At 44.7% G+C, this 15,693-nt stretch overlaps 1 protein-coding gene across 25 annotated transcripts in view; it reads left to right on the top strand.

Annotated features, from left to right (window-relative positions):
- Nucleotides 1-153: 153 nt before the first annotated feature.
- Lap (phosphatidylinositol-binding clathrin assembly protein lap) overlaps nt 154-15,693 on the top strand; it is a 31,678-nt gene continuing 16,138 nt past the window's right edge. For 5 of the 25 annotated variants that reach the window (XM_076444328.1, XM_076444329.1, XM_076444327.1 and 2 more), the window contains exons 1-4: nt 162-881; nt 11,976-12,118; nt 14,183-14,258; nt 15,132-15,146. In XM_076444328.1, coding sequence (XP_076300443.1) covers nt 752-881; nt 11,976-12,118; nt 14,183-14,258; nt 15,132-15,146 — 364 coding nt within the window. In that variant the 5' untranslated portion in view covers nt 162-751. Of the gene's footprint in view, nt 882-11,975; nt 12,119-14,182; nt 14,259-15,131; nt 15,147-15,693 lie in introns of all 25 variants that reach the window. The other 20 variants (XM_076444310.1, XM_076444315.1, XM_076444309.1 and 17 more) reach the window with 9 other exon arrangements.

The raw sequence follows: 15,693 nt of genomic DNA, 5'->3' as shown, positions 1-15,693 counted from the left end.
TTTTACCATAAGCGCGATTCGGTATTGTCCAGCAAGGGGTTGAAAATTTTGCGAGACGCCTAAAATTCCGTGGGTCGGAGAGCGCGTGCGCGGTGATCCGTCACTGCTTGTTTTGACTAGCGTGGTATGACGTCAAAGGCAGTAGGCCGTGTTTGCGTACGGAGGACCAGGATTGGCTGTCAGGAGTGTCCGGTCCGGCGAAGGAGTAGGAGGTCCGGGTCGCCATATTGGTTGGTCGAGCGAGCTTTCTGTCGTTCGCGGTGAGAGCTGAGAGCTGTCGTCTGCCCAGCTGAGTTGTTAACGCGCGCGTACCAAAGAGAGACAAGGAGAGAGAGAGAGAGAAAGGGCGAACGAGGAAGAAAGAGCGAGAGAGAGAGAGAGAAAGAGTGGGAGAGCCAGATTCTCTCGGCTCGATCGAAACGCGATTTCGAGGGCAGCCACCGGTTCTTACAAAACCGATCTATCAGAAGGGAACCGGATCGGGACGGGACCGGCGCGGCGCGGCGTATCTTTTTTCTCTCTTCACATTGCTGGTCGCGCTCTCGCGTATCGCTGGTTACGGTTTGGTGGTGTGCGCGCCTGTGTGTCTCTCCGTCCGTCTACCGTTGTGTGTGTAACACGTTGTTCGACGCTGTCGTCGAACCCGGAGAACAGCCTCTCTCGGTGCGAACACGCTACTCCGGTCGTCGGATCGGGCGGTGTGCGTAAGCTTGGATAAAAGTTCGAGCGTGACAGCGGCGGCGACGACAGTATGGCGGGACAGACGATAAACGACAGGCTGCTGGCAGCGAGACACAGCATCGCCGGGCAGGGCCTCGCGAAATCTGTCTGCAAGGCTACCACCGAGGAGATGATAGGCCCCAAGAAGAAACATCTTGACTGTAAGTACGCTGTCTTATCCTCTGTGTCTTGTCCCTTGATCTTGGCACGATCGAACGGCCGAAAGAGTGAAAGAGAGAGAGAGAGAGAGAGAGAGAGAGAGAGAAAGATAGGGTGAGAGGGAGCGACAGAGAGCGAGAAAGAGAGAGAGAGATAGCGAACCGTGTCTTGGATTCGTTTCGAGGCGAATTGATCTCGCTGCGGGGACTATATCGTTCGACTTTTTTCCACGGATAAGTCAAACAAGATTCGGCTGGTGTTCCCGACAAGGTTTACCGATCGAGAAAAGTGAAACTCGGACCAACGGTGGGACAGGCGTGTTCTTTCTTTCTTTTGAGCTGCGCAAATAGAAAAAAAATTCTAAAGTGCACGAACTTCGCGAGGAGGTGTTGACATTACTGTATTAGTCACGTCTGATGCACGGGAATCACCTTTCATGAATCCGTCCCCCCACCCCAGACTCCCGTGCACGGGTTACTTTCCATTTCGAGGCGTACCACGAAGGAAAGTGGCTGGTGTTCGATGGTTAATCGTGCATTTTCCGTGGGAACTATCCGAGAATCTCGTGTGGTCGTCCGGGAAACGGACGGGGAACGTCTCGGTTACCGACCGGGTCACGCTTTGACACATTGATTCGAAAACCGACCCGACTCGACTCGGCCGTTGTAACCCAACGGGGCCAATGGGAAAAATCAGCATGCGTCATCGAGATTCGACATAGCGAACGGTCTCAAGCCACGGTTTCCCATTTACCATTTCGCTGACGAACACTTTCGTTCGCGAATCATCGAAATCCCGAGCGAAGGCAGCTCGGGGAGAACAAGAAAGAGATGGGTCTAATTTTTGCTGGAACACGGGCAGAACTGCACGCGAAGAGAGCTGTTCGTATCGATTCCACGGTTCGTTGCAAAGCACCTGCCGTCACGTTACATGTCCGTCACCGCGATCACGTTAACGTGCGTACGTACGCGGGCGCTGATAACGATCTGCGTGCATTGTAAAACGATCATTTTCTTTCAATATCCAATGTCGCGCAAACAATTTCGCCGAATCGCGAGAAACCGAGTCGCTGCTGGCCTAACTGCAAGGTTCAAGCAACTGCAGAGTTGCTGAACGACGTTGTAATATCGTGTCCGCAAGCTACGGTTGCATCATCGGTATCGGATTCGCGAATAATTACTGCTCGTCGATACTCGGTTGCGACTCGGTTCGATTCCATTCGAATCGTATCGGCGTGTTCTTAGTTGAGCAACGGTGAAAGTTTTTGCACGGCAGGATCCTTATTGATAACAGATGTCTCACGCGAAAGTAGCTCCCCGCGGTACCGTCGTGACAGCCGCCAAGTCGTCTGCTAACAATGTATGTATGTATAATGTAATCGGTCTACAAATGTTGCCGTTCATGACATAACGTCCCGGGTATCCTCGCCACAAGGAAAAACTGTTTATTCGGAAACCACGAGCCTCGAAATCGCTTCGAAATTGTCGTTGGCAGATATCAGGGTTATCGTACATTTGTTCCGGTTAGCATCGTTGTTATGAACGGAACGCTCGGCCGTATTGTCTCGAACACGGCGAGCAACTTTTTTCCCCGATTGTTAGTAAACAGCGTACAATCGATCCTCGGATAGAATATCGCCCATTGCTCGATCGTAAATAATCGTAACGATCGGCGTACGCTCCTGATCGAAACAATGGAGATATCTCTCTCTCTCTCTCTCTATCTCATTCTTGGTATGTACCGGGCGTCGATCGATTTTCGGTAACAGTTGGCGTCGCGAGCATTGCAATTATCGATAGGAGAGAACGTCTATTTAAACTGAAGACCAGGAAACCCCGCACGAGTTCTTCGCGATTATCGATTCCATCGTCGCATGGTTGCATCAAGGTTTATAGGATACTTGCGTAGGTGCTGTGACCTGTATCCGTTCCAATTGAAAAAGTCCACCCCTGTCGAAGAGCGCGACACGTCAGGTCTTTGCACCTTCCAGTCGCCACGAATTGTTTCCAATTGCCCCGTTTGAACCCCGTCGCTCGAAAATCATGACGAATCGACGACGTTCGCGTGCTTCGCCGCCTCTGCCCGAATCTATGTATACATGTACCTCGGACCACACGTGCCCGTAATGATGAAAATCACATTATTTTAAACTAAATGAATCCAATGTAATTTTTACGATATTGTAAATATCAACATTATGTGGAATTCGTTTAGGGATAATGTCCTTTTCCTGCAAATATCTCGAAACAAGAAATCTATGACAATCTGTACACAGCGCCCGCTCTAGTGGTTACGTCGCCCCGGACAAATAGACAAATTGCCGCCCCTTAAGAATATATATATATTTTTTAAATAAAGGAATCATTTTATTTAAATTTTAATAATAGCAAATTTTCTATTAATTGAGTATCTAAAGCGTGTTTATCTTTCGATTTGGCCGCATCTCAACATTCGCCTCGCTGTCCGTGAATCTGTGCGTTCGAGGATTGATGCAACGTCGAATCTCCCCAGTGGAGTCTTGAAATTCAACAGAACTGCCGTTAGAAGAATTTTTTTTTCCCGCTAGTCATAGAATATATCTCTCGTTGAATATTTACACGTGTGCAAACACGCTCGCGCGTGCGTCTCGTCGTTTCGGCGGGCGAGAGCGCGTTTCCTTTTCAGCGGAACGGAACTTGCGGTCTTTCTTCCGGTCTGCTAATTTAGATAGCGAAATGAATTCCCGTCGATGATGCTTTCGTCATCCTCGGACGCTCCCCTTGCTCTCCGAATGAATCACTCTGTTATCTGTCCGGTGTGGTCGATCCTTTTATCAGAATTCGCATCTGCCTGCAATTCGCATGTGTATAATTGTAACGTGTGTACATATGTACATTTTCTGATTCTTCTCGGGAATCGAGGCTCGCCATCTGCCGGTTCGACGGAGCCAAAGTGTCGTCAACGGATCACCGTGACTTCTTGTTTCTCGTGTGCTGCGTCGCGATTAGGTTACCGATAACCGATACGGCGTTCTAGAATTCCTGGTAGCCGCCGATGAGAAAACGTCCTCCTACTTTTTCTTTGTTTTCTCGGAGGCGGTGTCTCCGTCATGAGAAAGTCCCATTAACAGGTTGCATAAACCGTGACGCAACGCCGACGACCGATCAGCCTGAAAGGATCCTGCAATTATTTCCGATTGTGGCAAAACGCTAGTCAGAGTCTAGCCGCTTTAAGGTTTATTTTTAGGCCGAGGACACCGGGGCGTAGAATTTTTAAGCCCAGCCAGTCGTCGTTTCGTTTACGTATGGGAAAATGTTTCGTCGTGGAAGTCGCGAGATCTCGAAAGGATCGCATCGATCGCGCGATAGACAGGCATCGCGTATCGGCCGCGCTCTCTTTCGCACATGCTCACTAGCTACGCTACCCGCCTGCCTAGGTGTACTGTTTCGTCCGAGATTCTGTCTGCGTATCGATCGACCGTACACTTGATTCTCAGACGATGACCTCGCGATCGTTCCGTTTCCTCGTGCTCTTTCTCGCAGAGGCCACGTTGACGAACGACCTCGCCTCTCGAAAATCAGCTCGCGCATTCGATCCTCCGTGAAACCCAGCGTGGTCCACCTTTCCGCGTTCCCTTTTCAGCGCCGGTCAACTTTGAACTTTAACTCGCGCGCAACGGTACCGATGGTTACCGATGCGCGATGCTTGAATATCAAATATCGTCCGACCAGGATTATTGATATTTTATTTGTCGTTTATTCATCAGCTTTTCCGTGACCCTCGAGCCTCATCTCCTCGATCGGCAGATTGCCTTTCCGACTCGTTCAACGACTCGTTCGTCGATCCATTCATTATCGACCGGCATTTATGTAACGTGGTCTTAGTCATACATTTCTCGTTTCAAGATGTTTAAAGGAAAAGGATACGAACACTAAATGGATCTCAGTTTAGTTTATCTTGCCGTGTTGTTGTTGTTTGCGTCAAATCTTGTAATCGAATTTTAAACCTCTTCCCATAGTCCAATCTTGCTGAAATTTTGTATACACACTTGCTTCCGGTGACAATAAAAATAGAAAATAAAATATATTGAAAAAACTGTTTAAGAACCACGCTTATATTAAAATGTACTAAAAAGAAGGATATAAGTTTTTCCCTGGTTCCCCATAAAATACCGAATCCAGTTAAATGATTAATAATATTTTTCCCCAAAATTTCTTCTGTTATGAAATTATTGTCGGAATAGATAGAAGCATAAAATCATGACATTAGCGAGTATAAAAATAAAAGCGTGGAGCGCTGAACTATATTGACGTAATCTTCGTGGGCGCGCCACGCTTTTATTTTTATAGTCACTAATGTCATGATTTTATTTATTAAATTTTTCTATCTATTATCCGACACTAATTTTATAACGGAGGAAATTTTGCACTAATTGCTGAAAATTTCGGGAAGAAAATATTATTAATCATTTCACTGGATTCGGTAAGTACCGAAAAAATATAATATTATTCCATAAAATTATGATATATATTTATATTATATACCGGGTATTTTTTTCACCTAACTTGATCACCTCAAATATCTTTGTTGTTTTCAAAGATACGTCGAATGTCTGAAGGACAAAGTTGAATGGTAAAATGGGGCTCGTACGATACCAAAAAATTTTCGTTCTTATGTAATTTTTTTTTAGAGATATGAAGGTCACCTTCATCTTTTTCAATAGAATGAGGTATTTTTTAATACATCAATCGATGCAGCTTGACATTTGACGTATCTTTAAATACAACAATGATATTCAAGGTGGTCATGCTAGATGAAATATCCGGTATAGTATGTTAGAAATATACTCCATAAAATTATGGAGAACTAAGAAAGAAAATTATTTTCTCCTTTCTAGTGCATTTTAATATAAGCGTGGTTTTTAAACAGTTCTTTTTCTCAATTTTGACGTGGACCACTTTCATAATTGTGGCCACACGTAAACGCCATCGCCACTGGAAGTACCCACAATTATCCGTTCCGAGATCCGTGCAATTTAATCGCCTGTGTAATTGCGAGTCGCGGGTATTGCACGCGGTGCCTGTGAATCACGCCGAAGATTTTTACAATAGACGTGTAGTAGCCTTATCCATTGAATGATGATGTTGCACCGGCATAGATCGATGTCCCGATCCTCTCACGTTTTTTATCTCTCATAGTTGGAACGGCCATCGACTGTCCTTCGGCCTGTTCCATTTTCCGTTTCGAATCTCGTAATCGTCCGACTCGGTAGTTGTGGTCCGAGCATTTCCATATTTTTCGAACGACTGTCGCATGCCAATTATTTCGAATGATTGACAGGCCAGATACCGCCGCGAATCGTAGAGCTGGACTAGAAGAAGCTATGTACTTCTTGGACGAAACTTCATTGGGGAATCTAGGGCAACAACCTTTGACCTGTTATTAAATAATACATTCTTTAGATAATATTCCTAATGTTTCTGTACTTTCAATTTGAAATTCGCGCCTGATAAGTTTGTACCGAAGCGACGGAGCATAAATTTATGTATCGACCTTCTGACAACGGACGATTTTTACCGCCATGTAATTGGTAATGCTTAGGATCGTTCACAGCTCTAATAAATAATTTTTTAAAATTTAATTTTGATCGTATCTCGTGAAACAGCTATTTAGTTAGTTTAATTGCCATGAATTGAGTACTCAAACGACAATTTGTATGTTCCCCGTCGCACGGTGGTCTATTTGGCCTGAAAAAGTGGAAAAAAGTTTTGCGTATGTCATAAAATTTTTGTTGCCCGTCGTAGTTAAAGTAAGAATAAGGCTTCGATGTTGTTTTTTCTATTTGTACACCCGTGAAGTAGTACTAATTACTATAATTGAAAAGTATACATTTTATGCAAACTGATATCGAACCTCGGAACGAGTACTTACAAGTTTCGAAAAGATTGTACTTATACATAAGTACTTCGATGTTGAAAGGGATCGAATCTTTCACAAGTAGTACTCGATTCTTGGAAATCAGAACTGCATAGTAGGTTTCAAGCACTTTCTTTATTAAATTCGTAACTACTTAAGAATAATATTTCCGATAGATTATGAAATTGTAGTCATACATGTTGAATGAAATTATGCACTAGAGGACAACATAATTGATGTTAAAGGCAAAAAAAAATAATGATTAGAAAAATCAGAGAATTTCCGGTACGATATTCATAAAAGTTTCGAATCTGATCGACCAAGATTCGAATATACTTGCAAGTATTATTTCCGTTTACCGAAGTACTTGTAAAAGGTTCGAGTATACTTAGGAGTACTATTTCTGTTTTTCGAAGTAGTTATAGAGAGTTCGAATTCAATCAATCAAAGTTTGAACCTGTTTGCGGGGTACTTGATCCCATCCCTACCAGTGACGTATGGTTCCAGTAGGGTTGAATGTAGGGATTGCAATCCCGCGATGCGGGATCCCGCGTCATTAGTCCAGTCAACGAAAAATCGTAGAGGAAAATGGAAGGAACACAATTTTCAACTTTGGGACTTTGTTTGGACTAGTTAGGAGGTAAACATACTAAAAGTCCCCACTCCTAGGAGGTGAGCGGGTGCAGGGGGCACGTAGAAGATCCCTTTTTCGGTTTTCCGCTTATATTTCGGAAACTATGTGCCCCCTGCACCCCGCTCACCTCCTAGGAGTGGGGACTTTTAGTATGTTTACCTCCTAACTAGTCCAAACAAAGTCCCAAAATTAAAAATTGTGTTCCTTCCATTTTCCTCTACGATTTTTCGTTGACTGGACTAATGACGCGGGATCCCGCATCGCGGGATTGCAATCCCTAGTTGAATGTGCCTCGCGCGGACAGGTTCAAATGTATTCCCGCCTCGAGAGCGCGGAGTGGAGGGAGGAAGGTTGTGATTCGTCAGGTTTCGTTCGGTTTCCGATCATCTGGTTCTCGTTAGTGCCATTATCGCCTTACCAAAACACGCTATCGGTGACGCCCCCGGTCAAGCTGGCACTCTGGAGAAACATCTCAGCGTACACACCCCTTCAGCTCCCAGATAAGTCTGATAACGGCGATGTTCGTCCGCATCGTTTTGCACGATTACGGTCACGGCAGGCTCGTGTTCCCAGGCCGTAAGTTTCCCTCGATTTATTTCTTGGATGAATATTCCACAATGTTATCGTCGCGCCGTTATAAACACGTCGTTAATTACCGTCATCGTTATCGTTTCTTTATTTATAACGGCGACGATGAAAACAAAGGGGACCAAATCAGCCTCGAGACTCGATCGATTTAGCGAGCCGCGGCTGCAGCCTTGGAAAATCAGTTCCTGTAGAAAATCCCCGTTCTACAGTCGAATCGGAAAACATTACTGGTTCAAGGTCACCGACGTCGGCTCCACCCCCCTCTCCACTTCTTCCTTTTATTCGTTTCTTTTCTTCTTATTCTCTGGCCACTGCTTTACTAACACACTCCTTCTCCTCTCTTTTTTTTCAGTACTTCGCGCGATATCCTTGCAAGGTTATTACCGCTGCTGCCAAATTATGACAGTTGCAATACGTTCAACGTAACGCCATCGGTTTTGTAATGATCCCGTTGCGGCGAAGTCTTCGGACGTTGTTCATCCAGCATTTCACTTTAACGTTATTGAGAATGTTATTAAAAAACCAAGAACGTCCGACCGAATTTCATGGAAATGCACGTGCGAGTCAGCAGTTTGGGAAACACCCAATCTTCGCGGCGACATGTCAGCCACTTCCGATATAATTAATCTAGCAAACCAACGTTCCCAAGAAAACTTAATCAAAACATATTCAGAATATACAGGGTGTTCATTTGAAAACTTTCCAGCCGAATATCTCGAGAAGTATGAAAGATATTAAAAAAAGTGTAAAACACTAGTACAGGAATGCAGAGCTATTCCAACAGACACATTCAAAAATGTTCGTTCAGAGTTTGAGAATCGTCTGTATTGTTGTATAGAAAACAACGGAGAACATTTTGAAAATCTGATATAGTTATAAAGGCGACTCGCAGTAATTCTCTTTAAATATCTCCGAAACTAGTGCGCTGATAAAAAAAGGATCCTACGAAAATTGCTGGCCTTTTTACGTACAACAAGATTCTGTAATAAAAAATATAGGTTTCCATCTGAAAAAAACAAAGTTGACCTTCAAATAACCTTGAAAACGCCACCCACATAAAAAACTGATACTGCCCCCCTCTTTCCCCCTCGAAATCCTTGGACACGTGGTTTACACTTTTTTAATATCTTTCATACTTTTCGCGATGTTCGGCTGGAAAGTTTTCAAACGAACACCTTGTATAACAATTCGAGAAACAATTTTTCTTAACGGAAAATCAAGGCTACTTTGATTCCTTGAACATTCAACATCCATTTCTGATCTCAGGATGTTGTAGCTGACGATAAGGCAACTCCAACGACCTACTGTAGCCTTGAATCTATAAATAACGCACGGGATAGTTTTTCCCCGGTTTTTCTCTGGATTAGGTGTGCAGGTCTTCGGTTCCACTTGTTACTCCGAATCGATCCGAATCGGTGGAAAAAGCGGTTTACAATGGAGTCTAGGTGTTACGGTTAGACGAAGGGTTTGCGATCCCGCGGGACTAAGAATTTCGTTCTTCGATCTAATATATGTCAAGTATTCGAATAAAAAATAATTATATCAATACACCGAAGCTACAATACGGTATAATAATCGCCGAGGTTGCTCGAAAGAATTTTCTCCTATATCAAAATGTTGGTGAAGGTCTCGTTTTCGAATGATGAATGAAGTTAAGGAAGTGAAGCAAAGGTAAAAATTGTTTAGAACGAATTATATCAGATGATTGCACAAGTTCATTGTTAAAATAAAACTCAATGGTTAAATTTCAAAGATTGGATAAAGATTGGTTAGATTGAAATTAAAAAACGGTTAAATTTTCTACAATTAGAAAAGAATGAATATAATTGATTAATAAAGTTGCATTCTTTAAAACTTAACCATTGAATTTTATTTCCAAATCGGACACGAACTTGTACAATCATCTAAGAAATAAACCAGCTGTCTGTAAATATAGCTTTAATGAAATTGATACCTTTAGCGGCGCCTCAGAGCCACCATCCGAGCGCTAAGGATTAAGAAATGCGGGACTGAAAAATTACGCGGTATCCTGCGGGATTGTAATTCCTAGTTGGACGTCGCGGATAGGGCCAGGCGAGTCAGTTGGGACATCGACAGCCTCTGTTCGCGTTCAGGAGGCGCATTATTAGAAGAGGAAGCGCGACAAGGTCGAGCGTGCCGCTCTCCGGTGTGTTTTGGCACATCGCGGTTGCACGCACGCACGCGATGCACTTTCTTCTCTTTAAATAAACGGTTGCGCCTCTCCCCTTCTCGGCTACGGAGGATTCACCATCGGCTTTTGTTTTGTTTTTTAGGTTGCACAACCGCGCGCGACGACAAATTGTGCAAGATCGAGAGGACGCCTCTCGCCGGCGACGCACACACGCGCGGGGAACGAGAAACGAGAATGAGAATGAGAATGAGAATGAGATTCGCTGACAGCACTCTAGTAAACAGAGGAGACACGTGGTTCATGATCGTTCTACGCGTTCGGAACCGCGAGACGTACGCGTCGGGCGTGGATATTATTAGCGACCGATTGCGAAATCACTTGGCGATTTTTAGCCCTTCGCTCTTCCTCGTTGTCATCTCTAATCTTGCATCGAAATTTGTTTTATTACTCCGAATGGGTCATGGTACCGGACAGAGGAACCTCGTGAAAGAAATACAAACGGCTTGCAATCTCGTAGCTTATACAGGGTGGCGCTAAATGACCTTTCTGGTTCGAATTCGTAATAACTTTTTTAATTTTAGAGTGAAACAAACACATTATTGGAAAAAGATATAGTGTACAGAAGAGGAATCTCGCAAATGGCGGCCTCTTTCTAACACATTTTCCATGACTTTTCGCAAAACTTCAGGTGTTATTGCACGGATTTCATTGCGAATATTGGTTTTCAGTTGGGGAATGGTTGCTGGCTTATTGACGTACACTCGCTTTTTCAAATACGCCCAAAGAAAACAGTCGGCAGCGGTTAAGTCCGGTGAACGCGGTGGCCAGTTGAAGTCACTACATATTGCTTGTTTTTCAAGCAACGAAATGGCATAATCCATCCGTTGCGCGAAGTCTGTCGGCTTCAATTCTTGCACAAGCTGAACCTTGTATGGGAACATGTGCACTGTGGCTAAAATTCTCTGAAGAGACCTCCGCGATAGCCCCAGTTGAGCCGAGCGTCTCCTTGTCGATGTTTCTGCACTGTCCTGCACACTGTCCAGTACACATTGGATATTTTCATTTGTGTGCGCCGTACGAGGTCTTCCTGTACCGGCGAGGTTCCTTACTGACCCTCCTTGCCGAAACTTTGCAACCAAACGACGTATTGTTGGCACTGTGGCACATCGACGATATGCACGCTGCGTCAAAACAATTGATCGTTGGTTTTCAAAATAAAATTCGATGATTTTTGTTCGTTGCTCTGTTGTGCATCTTTCCATATTAAATTCTAGAAGCCTTGTATACAAAATTCTGAAGAAAAAATTGAAAAACATGTTGAAATGAAAAAGTTATAAAGAATTCAAACCAGAAAGATCATCTTGCGCCACCCTGTGTTTGTCGTGGATTATCGTAAAACCTGGTCGGCGCTTGTTCTTCGCTCCGACTCGAGAGCGATCCACGTTCCGGTCGGACAGAATCGGTTGCCGCTTTGCTCTTTCAATTAGCGGTTATTGCGATTTTCTTCATCCCGAGAGGCTGCAGATGATTCTTTGACAGAGAGGGGGCTAGGGGGGGCTGTTAGAGACAAGCGAGTAATCCGGCGGCGTCGTTTTCTAGCGGGAATAATAGCGGAGTAAGAAGCGCGCGATTGAATTGTTTTGTATCTCAATCGTGAGCGGGTTTTATTCATCGGCTTTTCCAATGAGATCAATTCACTTGGTCCGACACGTGTCAGTGAGCCTGTATGGATGGATTAATCACCATAATTCCGACTGTTATCGATTCCTCACGGGGAACAATGTGCCGGCGGTAATAATAATGGAAACATGCTCTCTCTCGTTTCAGATTTACTTCACTGCACGAACGAACCGAACGTGTCGATACCACAGCTGGCGAACCTCTTGATCGAACGGTCGCAAAACACAAATTGGACGGTGGTTTTCAAGGCTCTAATCACGGTGCACCATATGCTCTGCTACGGCAATGAGGTAAAGATTGTTCGTCCGATCTGCAATGCAGAAATGGGAATCGACGAAGTGCTCCTCCGTCGAGCGAGGTCCCCTTGAAGCCGCACGAACACGGACTTGCTTCGGTGTAGGACAGAAGGCGCAAAAGTATTCAATTAGAAAGAAATGCGACGGCGACGGTACCACTCCGCTACGTTTAATTGGCTTTCCATTGTACCGGCTTCATCCTAATTTTATATTCTGATCGCTCTGGACCCGGGAACTGAGGAAACTCCTGTTCGGAATTCGTAGAACCCGGAAACTTAAAATTCCAATTTAAAAAGGGCTCTGGGAATGTGCTCCCAACGGGGGAAATTGATCTTTCATCGTACATATACTCTCCGTGCCTCGCAAGAAGCAAACTTTGTGTAAAAAGCAAAGCACTTTCGATAGAAATGAGATAGAGCGATGACTTACCATTTTCGTATCATAATCTCCCTATAAAAGATGTACCGATTCTCTCGGCGCACTGGTTCGATCTAATTTTACATCAAAGCAATTTCGCAAATTGAATCAAATTTTCGATCTATGTTTAGATCATTTCCAAGAAAAATAATAACTGCGTCTGTGAATTGTTAAACAGAGAAACTAGCGTTATTACCATCAGTAAATTAAACCTTGAATGTCAAAATTGTGTACTGTGTTACTCACTTGCTTAACGAAATTATTTTAACTAATTTGGAACAACGGAACACGTGCTGTTCTCATGCCGTTACACAAGCCACTGAGGCAAACGTGAAACCAATTGAAACGGACCAATCAGATCATCGATCGACATACGAACCAATCGATATTTGGCGGTTATTTCGAACCGTGAAAGGTCAAATCACAACTTTTAGCTGCTTGTATACCAAGATGTCATGGTAATATTAAATTAACATCAATTTTGACCAATTTGTGAACATTTTTCTTTGCAAAAGATTACATTTAGGTGTTATTGCAAGTGGCAAAGCCACAGGATAATAAAGTTGTTTGGAAAAAATGCATCATCAAACATTACTGGTTCCTTATATTATATAACACGTTCCTTAATGATGTTTGATGTAAAATCAACCGGGTACCCGTTTCGCCTCAATACATCCTTTATCAAAAGTAAATTATCCGATCTAAATTCATGATTTGCCAGTAGGATTGCACGATCAATCAAACCTGTAATCTACCTGACCAGCTGGATTTGTGATATCAATTAGTTTTTAACTTTTTATCAGCTCTAATAACTCTATTATTCCCACGTTCTACAATATTTTAGCTTCAATTGAAAACGAAATCATCGCTCTATCTCATTTCATACGAATTACCCAATCTGACGGCTTGCTGCCGCATTCCTTTCGAATTCCTGCCTGAAGACGTCTTGCGAGGCGCGGCGAGTAGCCATTCTCTGTGTGGCAAGTTTGAAGTCGGCACTCGTAATGGTATGACGAAAGATCAGTTTGGTTTGGGGGCATGTTTGACCGTGTTATCCGACTATACCCTTTGTAGGAAACATCGCGAAAGAGGATAGTTGGTTAGAGGTCTACGTAGTATCCGAACTCGAGCATCCGGGACACCCGAGTAGCGAAAGAGACCCAGCTGCTCTGTTTCGAGGGAGCTCTCCTTCAGCCCGTGATGAGCCCGTTAACAACGCCATTGTGTGGAACTTGTTTCTGTCGGTTCGCGGCTGTTGGATCGCAACGAATCTCGAGCCGGGGTATTATTTACATTGGTACAGAGGTCGTCCAACTCATTTCAGGTTCAGTAATGAGTTGAAGAGGGGAAGTGTCGTCGCCCTTGCTCGCGCGAGAGAACGTGCTCCCGGGATCGAAGTCCGGCACCCGCGATGCCCGCCGATTCGAGCACGATCTGCGGGTTCAGGACCCGCGCGTGTGTGTTACGTGTGCGCGCACGCCGCAACCTTACTAATTTGCCAAGAATTCGCGTCGTGATCATGATCGTGAACGTGAACGTTCCGTTTCAAGTACCTCGGGACTCGAGGGCAGTGATTATCGCAGCCAATTCGACAGTGGTCGCGTACATCGTATTAACGGTGCATTGACCTTTCTGTTGCAGAGGTTTACACAGTACCTGGCATCCAGCAACAGCACGTTTCAGCTCAGTAATTTTCTCGATAAGAGCGGCGTGCAAGGTAACTTGGCTTTGTTTAAAGGACCACACCGACGACCGTTCGGTCGGTCCACTCTCTCTCAATCTCTGTCGGGTGGTTCAATTAAACGTACGATCGTTCTGGCGCGCAGTTTCCGCTGCTCGAAATCCCAGGGGACACGCATCATCTCCGGGATAAATGTGCATACGATAATTGAACCACCCCGAGAATTATGAGAAATCGGGATCCTCTGTATCTCCTTCGTTGAATCGTCGAATGCTGATGCACGCACGCGAGCACAGTCACCGTAAACTGTCAATCACTTCTCTACGGATCTCCGCATTGATATCTTCAGGGAGTCTTTTTACTCACACACTGAACTTCTGATCTCTCGATAATGCAAAGATCAATCTAGGGCGCTGTTTGCACCAAAAGTCCTTCGTTTACATTTCCGAGCAATGGTTTTGCAATATTCAGCCGCATGTTGCCCGTCGGAGAGGCTAGTCGCCGGCGTGACTGCAGCGCCATCTGACCGGCAACATGCAGCTGAATATTGCAAAACCATTGCTCGGAAACGTGAAAGAAGGACTTTTGAGGCGAACAGCGCCCTAGATTGATCTTTCATCTAGCGATTTTGACTACTAAAAAACCCCCGTCTCTGCATTATCGAGAAATCAGAAGTAGTCTAGCGGTGTGTGGAATGTTCACGCGCGAGCGTCGTCTGTTGCAAAAAGACTCCCTTAACAATCTCTTTTTGTTTAGTAATGCATGTCGCCGTTTAATCTCTCCTTAAATAAGAAACTTGACTATAAAATCTTCCCGGCTAACCCGTTAGCATTCCGCAGCTATCTGTATCTGGCCTTTGTCTATGATTTACTAACCTGGAACTAATTTTCTCTCTGTATTTGGCAACAGCAGGAGCACGCATCGGTGAGTTTTTCCATTTAGCCGTACTACTACTCTCCTTTCGCGGACACTTAATTGTCCCTCTCTCCTTAGTCGTATACTAACCATAAGCCTAACAATAAGCGCGCGTCCCTACGGGGTCGGCAAAGCATACTGAAGGGTGTTGGTACTTGATTTCCCATTGGGAAACGTTGGTCCGCCCTTTGCTGAGAATTTTACCGGGTATAGAGTCGCGGTGTATCGAGGACCAACAGCTCGTTCGTGAGATCTCTGGGTTTCTAATTAAATTGACGGCGTTCTTTCTTTCTGATTCACAGGGGAGACCGAGACGATTCTATTCACCGTAGAGTTGCGTGACGCACTCTTCCCGTGCTCAGAGACTGGAAGCGTGTCGGGATCGATAGTTTTAATAACGCCCTCGCGCTTCCACCTGTGCTGCAGTTGCACTCGGACGTGTTCGCACCGGCACTAATTCCTCTCGGTCTCCCCCTACACGCGGAACAAATAACGCCGTCACTGGGGCTGATGATCCGGTGAAAGTTATCCAATCGATTGACCGGTCCCGACCAAC

The sequence above is a fragment of the Lasioglossum baleicum genome, chromosome 20 (genome assembly GCF_051020765.1).
Source record: "Lasioglossum baleicum chromosome 20, iyLasBale1, whole genome shotgun sequence".
NCBI classification, from domain to species: Eukaryota; Metazoa; Arthropoda; class Insecta; order Hymenoptera; family Halictidae; genus Lasioglossum; species Lasioglossum baleicum.
The sequence above is the reverse complement of the archived record's forward strand: the minus strand, read 5'-3'. Positions and strand labels throughout refer to the sequence as shown.